At 51.9% G+C, this 8579-nt stretch overlaps 1 protein-coding gene across 1 annotated transcript; it reads left to right on the top strand.

Annotated features, from left to right (window-relative positions):
- Window positions 1-329: 329 nt before the first annotated feature.
- LOC144097872 (solute carrier family 22 member 7-like) lies at window positions 330-995 on the top strand. Its single transcript, XM_077630482.1, has one exon. It carries the CDS (start codon window positions 330-332, stop codon window positions 993-995), a length of 666 nt encoding a protein of 221 aa, XP_077486608.1.
- Window positions 996-8579: the final 7584 nt, after the last annotated feature.

The raw sequence follows: 8579 nt of genomic DNA, 5'->3' as shown, positions 1-8579 counted from the left end.
AAACCCGGATTAGACTTTCCCTGTTTGAATCGGCAGCAAACCCTGGCCAATCCCTCACCATGGGTATGTGCCATCATATTTCAGGCAACAACAAGAATGCAGCAAGAACGACCGCAATGATGTCATTGTCCTGCCCACAGAAGCTGGCCAAGGTCGACCTAGTGACCAGCGAGTGTTTCCGGAGCGAAGACATCTTCGGCCACGGCAGATTCCAGCGCTGGCTCTTCCTTCTTACTACGGTATCCATGTGTGCGATGCACTGCCACGCACTCGTCTTCCGCATCATCTCCGGCGACGCCGACCACTGGTGCAAGGCGTAGGGCGTAGTAATGATTCCTGCTCTCTCCTGGGAGAACTTGGCGATCCCTCTGGAAGCTGATGGGCGTTTCAGCCACTGCACCGTCCACGCACATTCGGGCGACCCTAACGACACGCGCAATCTGGACTGCGCCAAGTGGGACTACTACCCGAAACAGGATAGGAGGTCCGTAGTAAGCCGCTGGGATCTGGTGTGCCACAGGAGGCCGCTCTTCGCTCTGGCTCACGCCATCCACATCGCGGGATCGCTGATCTTCATTAGTTTCGTCGGACTCATTGCGGACCGCGTCGGTCGACTGTCCGTGCTCCTCTCGACGGTGGCGGCCCTGCAGCTGGCCACGCTGGGCGGATGCTTCAGCTCCTCGTACATTGTCTACGTTCTCTCGAGGTTCCTCGACTCGGGCTGCGCCGCGACGGTCACGGTGCTCTCCTCCACGCTGCTCTTCGAGGCCTCGACTCACGCGCACATCAGCCTCGACCTGTACACTGCCATGGCGATGGGTATGCTGACGGCCGAAGGCTGGTTTGCTGTGGGGCGGCTGCTGAGACATCATGACTGGATTACAATGCAGAGCTTCATCCTCTCACCAACGGTCCTCACGCTGTACGCGTTCATCGTAGCACACGAGTCACCACGTTGCCATATTGCCAGGAAAGACCTATCGCCGAAATGGTGATGCTTAGCGCGGCTAAGGAGAACCAATTCCCGCTGTGCATCATGATGGACATTCTGGAAACGCTCAAAGATGAGACTCCATGCAGAGCTTCATCCTCTCACCAACGGTCCTCACGCTGTACGCGTTCATCGTAGCACACGAGTCACCACGTTGCCATATTGCCAGGAAAGACCTATCGCCGAAATGGTGATGCTTAGCGCGGCTAAGGAGAACCAATTCCCGCTGTGCATCATGATGGACATTCTGGAAACGCTCAAAGATGAGACTCCATGCAGAGCTTCATCCTCTCACCAACGGTCCTCACGCTGTACGCGTTCATCGTAGCACACGAGTCACCACGTTGCTATATTGCCAGGAAAGACCTATCCAGTGCCGAAATGGTGACGCTTAGCGCGGCTAAGGAGAACCAATTCCCGCTGTGCATCATGATGGACATTCTGGAAACGCTCAAAGATGAGACTCCATGTATTGAACACCGGCTTAACCGCGGGAGAAAACTCCGTTGGAGGGCAGGAACTGCATCGCCGCGCCTTCGTGTTGTTTGGCTCAAGTTTCGCCGTTACGTTCCCGATGTCCGCTTTACGGCTCCTCGAAGTCAAGGTTTCGGCAGAAGGAAAAGGCTGGTTCTAGTGGGTATCCAGCGGCGCAAACTTCTCGGCCTTCGCTCTGCTTTATCTTGCGGCCAGGAAAGCAACCTCGCCACGCGTTCTGGGTGCAACTCTAGGTGCGCTTGGCGGCATCGCCCGCTTAATAAGTTACACCTTCGTGGGAAAACACGACCTCTTACCCAGCGTGTTGTTCGTATTCGTCAAGCCGCTGCTATACGCGTGCAACGTCCTCATAATCACATGTGCCTTGAGTGTTACGGCCGCTTCCGTCCGCTGTTCGACGATTTGTTGGCTCTTCGGCTTCAGTCGTTTGGGAGCGGCGTGCGCTGCCCTTCTGTTCGCGCTTCCGGGCATGGGACATGGCAATGCCCTCTTCGCCGTCGCTGCAGCGGCTTTATTTGTGATGATGCTGCCTCAGCTTGCCCTCTCGCCGAAGCGCAAAGTCCTAATACTGACCAGCATCGTTCCCGTTGCTGAAAACAAAGGCGGCGTGGACTACATGAAGAACACGCTCGACGCACCGCGTCGCAAGAAGGAACAGCACCGGAAGACCCGCACAAGCGCTACGTCATCAAGAGGCCACGGCTCGGAGATAATGCTAGCGGGTCGAGATTGATTGTGGGGCTATGTGTTTGCTTTATCATAGTGCGCGCCGTGTTGTTTGCAATTGCCATTGCTATCGCATCGTGAGAACGTTTCTTCCCTCTCTCGCTCTTTGTCTTGACTGCTCACTTTATTGCTTCACATATAGTAACGCTCGTTGTAGGCAGAACTATCTTGAACTTGCTTTCCTGGTTTGATTTGGTGACTTCCTCGACTCGTGATCATGTCAGGTATATAAGATGAGATCTTCGGTATTAGTGTCATATGTATAGCAAGCGAATTGTTTGCCCCAAGAGGTCTGTGTCAATTGAAATATCGACCCGCAATCAGAGTAAAAGGAAATTATTCAGACTGCTTGCAAGCGAAGGTTCAAAGAATACAAATGTGACAACGACGACGATTATGGATTTTTATGGCGCAAGGCAATCTGTGGCCAAAGAGCACCATGGCTCAAGGTATTTTTCAATTTCCAAGGTCCGGTCTGTGAAAACCTGTTTCCCTCCTCCATTTCGACCCGGCCTATCTTTGTCGGCGATCACACAGCACCGGCTGGGCGAGGAGGGAAGTCTCCCTCATGGAGGAAAGGGAACGGCGACGGGAGCGCCACCTCGTACGTTAAGCGGAAACCGCCTTTTTCATTTTCCTGTGCTGCCACCTCACGTACAACGCTGGAAGCTCACTGTAAGGGTACTGTGCGCCCAACCCGGCCGGACTGAGTGCCGCAGCGGAGCACGTTTTGTTGGAATCTGTCAACGATGGCGTGTCCTGGGCAAGACCTGGTACCTGGAGAATTTCTAGGCTTGACTGATGGCTCGGTGCGAAGTCCGAAGCAGGCTGATGTGCCCACCGAAGAGCAAATTCTTCAGTATCTCCGATCAACCGGCATGCGATGCGAACGCCAGCTGAGGTCAGCAAAATCAGGATCATAGGCATGGCCATCGAAAAGCATGGAAGAAACGGCGAAACCATCGCCCGTCTCACTGCAAAAACGGCCAACGCTATGCGGCTCCTCAAAAGAGTCACTTCCCTGGAGGCTGGCATGAGAGAGGAGAGCCTAATCAGGCTCGTCCAATCCTTCATCATCAGCCACGTCGCGTACGTTGCAGCCTACCACAGATGGCTGCAACACGAACGCAACAAAATCAATGTAATCATCAGAAGAGCGTACAAGACGGCGCTGGGCCTGTTCGAGTCCACGAGCACGACCCGCCTCTTACAACTCGGTATGCACAACACGCTCGAAGAAATAGCCGAAGCGCAACGGACCTCTCAACTGGAGCGGCTGTCTACGACCAAAGCCGGGAGGAAGATACTGGACGACCTGGGAATAGGACACTCGAACGAAGCGGAGATGAAGCTCCCCGTCCCCGAAGAGGTCCGACGCCAGACCAGAATGGACCCCATACCCAAGAACATGAACCCCGTGTTTAACAAAGAAAGAAGAGCAGCGAGGGCCAAGGCTCTCATCGACCTGCACGCCAACGACGAGCACGCGCGGTACGTGGACGCGGCCGAATACCAACGGAACGCCTTCGCAGCGGTCGTCATAGAGTCGTCGACCGGCGCCACGAGGACGGCAGCGAGCGTGAGAAGCGCCGGAGCGGAACAAGTTGGCCATCGCCCTGGCCATCGCCGACGCAGACTGCTACACGGTGCTGAGTGACTCGAGACAGGCGGTGCGAAACTTCGCCAAAGGCCAAGTCTGCAGGGAGGCCGAGCGCGTACTACGAGCGACCAAACTGCAAGACAGAAGAGTAAGAATCAAGTGGTTTCCGGCGCATGCGGGCGACGCGTCGGAACACAGTGAGAACCACATTGAGACGGCACACGCAGCGGCGCGAGCGCTAACCAAACGCGCAACGGCAACATACCGCCCGACTTGGTTCGGGGCCAAGGACCGCATGACGGACTACAGCGAAATCACGAAGGCCTACCGCCTGGCTCGCAGGACTCCCACCCCAGCACCCGAGGCTGAGTCGAGCGGAGGCGGTACTACTGAGACAGCTCCAGGCTGGATCGCTACCGAGCCAGGGACTGATGCATCGCATGTACCCCGAGACCTACCCGACCGATACGTGTAGAGTCTGCCGGAGGGAGACGGCAGATCACACGCACATCTTTTGGGACTGCATCAAAAATCCAAAGGAAGAGAGGTCAAGAACAATCCCGCCGCGGTTGGAGGCAGCCGCGAAGAGCAACGACCAAGACCAACAGCTATGGGCCATCCAGCAGGTCCTCGGGGCGCTCGAAAGGCAGGGACCCAGCGAACCGGCAACGGCGAGCGGAGATCCGCGCCGAGTAACGGCAACCTCGTAGACGACGTAGCCCTCGTCGGGGCGCACGAGCGCCTAACTGCAGGCACAAATAAAGTTTGCTCCAATCCAATCTGTCGTTAACACTCTGATTACATTGGCTACTGCAGAGATTTGTGTAGAATTCTTTGGCTACTTTAAATATCATATCCATATTGCTAATGACATTGTCCTCTTTGTCTCTTAACGCATACACATGGTTTTTACCTACGCCTAATTTCCTGTTCACCGCTTTTAGGCTACCTACGTTCTTTAAGGGATGTCGATTACCGGCTCCTTATTAAACTTTTTCATGTCAGCTACCTTGCGCGAATTTATTAACTTCGGTAGGTCTGCTCGTTCTATTCTGTCTGTATGGTTAGACGCCCTCATGCTTTCGCGTTTCTTAATCAAGATCTTTCGTCTCCTGAGATAGCTTGCCAATATCCAGTCGAACCATAGTAAAACCTGCTTCTACGACGTACTTCGTAATTCTAGCCGTGAGATTATCGTTCATTGTTTGAACCCGAAGCTCATCATCTTCAGTTAAAGCCGTATATCAGCTATGTAGCTAAATCCTGAATTCCTCTTTCCCTCTCAGCGCTAATTCATTAATGGGATTCGGCTTCACTAGTCTCTTCCGTTCCATCTACAAATCTAGGCTAATTCGAGAACTTACCATTATGTGGTCGCTACAACGCACCTTAACGAGGACCTCCACATCCTGCGCGATGCCAAACTGAGTGCATAGCATGAAGTCTATTTCACTTTGTTTCACCATGGCGGCTCTTCCACGTCCACTTCCTGCTCTCTCATTGGCGGAAGAGTATGCATGATCCGGCCGCTGTGGTGGCTGCATGGTTATGGTGCTCTGCTGCTGACCCAATCGAAAGAAGCGGGTTCGATTCCCGCCGTGGCGGTCGAGTTTCAATGTAGGAAAAATTCAAGAGGCCCGTGTACTGTGTGATGTCAGCGCACGTTACAAGACCAAAGGTGGTCGAAGTTTCCGAAGGCGTTCTCTACGGTGTGTCTCATAGCCCGAGTTGCTTTGAGACGTTAAACCATAAGAACCATAAGCCGTATTCATGATCCGTAAATTATTTCTATCTGCGATCTCTACTAACAACTCTCCCCTGCTATTCTAGAACATAATCTATAGTCGCCTGCTTCCTGGTCGCCAGCCAGCTTGTTGGCTAACTTCGCATTGAAGTCGCCCATCAGTACAGTGTAAAATGATTTCACTTTGCTCATTCCCGATCCCACGTCTTCATAGAAGTTTTCAACGATGTGGTCATCATGAACGGATGTAAGCAAGTAGGCCTTCACCACCTTCAGCTTGCACCTCCATTGAGCCTAATTACAATAGCTGCCACACTCTCATTAATACCGTGAATCTCCTCTATGTTGCAATCTCTTTCCTGATTGGTACGGAATCCCACACGTAGTTCTCGTCTATCTTCTAATCCTCGATATCACAGCATGCGCCCACACTTCAGTACTCCATACGCCTTACCAGTCCTCCTAACCTCAATAAGCCCTATGACATCCCATTTAATACCCACTAGTTCCTCGAACAGTCGGGCTTTACTGGATAAGGTGATAGCGTTAAACGTTGCCAGGTTTAGATTCTAATGGCGGCCTATCCGGAGCCAGAGATTCTTAGCACCCTATGCTGCGTCGGAGGTCTTACCACAGCCTTGACAGTTGCACAGCCGCGGGTGCTGAGGGCCGAGGGTTAATTGATTTGTTCATAGAAAATTGTAGCCAAGTACTACCTACATCAAGGTGGCCAAATCCTGTTCTGGTGGGGAGTGCGTTTTCGGTTTTCGTCAGCGAGATCAGGCCGCACCCCAGGCCCGGTTGTTGGTTTTTTTTTTGGAAACCCGGTGCAGAGTTTCGTGGCACCGAGATTCGAACCCCGGTCCTCTTGCACGCGAGGCGGATGCTCTATCTCTACGCCATCGCTGCGTACATATAATTTCAACGGGTATATAAAGTTACATGGTCCATGAGGGACCCATGCATTAGCGCACGTTAAAGAATCCAGGTAGTGGAAATAATCGGCGTCTCGCAGCCCACGCACAGTTTCGGGACGCTAAAATCCGCATACCTTACCACATATCACAACCTTGTGGGCAGCAAGCTTAACCACGCCACGACAGCACCGATCGAACCACCAACAATTTTCGCCAACTATTAAGCATTCTTTAAAATCCGGATACCGGATCGCGGGTCCGCGCGGCGAAGAAAAGAGAACGCCGCGCGTTGATGCTGGTGAAAGTGACAGTGACATCCTGGGGTAGGGACTGATGTAGTTGGGGTCCTTAGTCCAGGATTCCTTGGCTGTCGCCGGTGCCCGCGCTTTATTGCGAATTTCTTCCTGGTTCGCGAGGTTAGATGCTGGACAGAGCCGCATAGCACCCCTAAGTCGTTGGCAGAGCTATTATTTCCTGTGCGGATTTTCTCGGCAGGTGTACGCCATACCATATAGGTCCGCCGTCACCCAGAAAAACTAGCAACCGTTACTGAAAGATGTAAGGTTCATGGCGTGTAATCCATACGGGTCAGTAAAATTCTAGGCTTATAGTCGCCTCAGATGAACTTCCTGTTTTTTGCTCAGGCCCTTAGCTGGAGGGCAGATACCTTTTACGTTAGAGTCTGGTGCTGCAGCATATCTGAAGATGTTAGGAGTATGTTGAGTACACTGTCTCATCGGATTAAAATGATCAATCCGGGTGAAAAACGCTGGGCGACAGTGTGTGCAAACTCATTCCCAACCGCTCCTTGCTGGCCGGTACACAAACTAAAGGAGTTAGATTTTTGCTATGTGTTGTGTGTTTTCAAGGATACGCGCTACTTGCGGGGTAATCTTCCCTTTATCGCTGCTACGGCGATAGCAAGGCTACAACTTCTGACCGGCCGAGGCTCCGTGTACAGTGGCATAGTATGTATCCCTTGATGAGCGTAGTTTTTTTTCAATTGCAGTGGCTCTGCACTTTGGACGTCCTTCGTGCTGTGCAGGGTGCATGTTTTAAGGGAGGGGTTGGCCTCGAGTTTGCCTCTCGATGTTTTGTATTGGGAGGTCGACCCTGTCCTCGGCGGTGCGCATAAAAATATGGGATGAGATTTTCGAGGACTGGTGTACCTATTTTTGTGGTGGCGAGTCTAGTATAGTTTGTCCCAGTGAATAAGCGTCGACTAGTTCGCCATTTGTGTTCTGGATCGCAGTTGGAGAAGTCCTTATAGACGCTGGGAGGACAAAAGTGTAAGCTTTGTGTATGATGATGTCTACATTTTGACATCTTTTTCTTTTTTGAGCTTGAGATACCGGACCTGGCAGACAATCTGGTTGATCACCAATGCCTCCACTGGCAGAGCGTGCCTTTTCGAGCATTCCAGATGCCTTATGGGTGATGCGCCCGATGCATCGACCCACTTGGTCTGTGAAGGTCTTTAATCTTGCCACGGCTGTCACGTTGTTTCCTCGGCTGTTGATGAGAAGCCCGAAAATTCTGACATTTTCAACCTCTAGGACACGTAATGGGCGAAAGAAAATGAATTCCAACTTCTCGGTGTATATTTAAGCCCGAGCTAGCTACTTGCAGTAGGGATTCCATTTGTAAAAGTTTTCTCTGTGTTTTCCAGATTGTGATGTCATCGGCATAGAAAGCGTCTCGAATTCCATTGATTAGGTTAAGCTTTCCAGACAGTTTAATTATCGCAAGGTTGAAGAGGAGGGATGAGGGGACGGCACCTTGCCGAGTGCTCCTGTCTACCACGCGGACTGGGTCCGACCTTTTGTCCGCAAGGTTGGTGTTTACTCTGCCGTTGTGAATAAAGATGCGAAGTGCGTCCTTCGTCCACAACTGAGTCATTCCAGGCGAAATTTCCCACCGCGCAAAAAGTACCATCGCTGAATTTTTTTTAACGGACTAGTTGGCAAATTGCGTGATGAAGCTTCAACACTTTTCTTGAAAGAAAAAATTTTTTTGCCTAGGTACGTGAGCATCATTAGAGGTTTTCGCGAAGAAGCGAAAGTTTGTAGGTGTTAAAATTGCTGTAATCAGGTGAGAAACAAAATA

Source organism: Amblyomma americanum, chromosome 7 (assembly GCF_052857255.1).
Source record: "Amblyomma americanum isolate KBUSLIRL-KWMA chromosome 7, ASM5285725v1, whole genome shotgun sequence".
Taxonomy (NCBI): Eukaryota; Metazoa; Arthropoda; class Arachnida; order Ixodida; family Ixodidae; genus Amblyomma; species Amblyomma americanum.
This window is presented reverse-complemented; position numbering and strand designations above follow the sequence as displayed.

What these genes read in the sequence shown, in the direction of transcription:
- LOC144097872 (XM_077630482.1), top strand. Translation starts at nt 330, where the DNA reads ATGATTCCTGCTCTCTCCTGGGAGAACTTGGCGATCCCTCTGGAAGCT.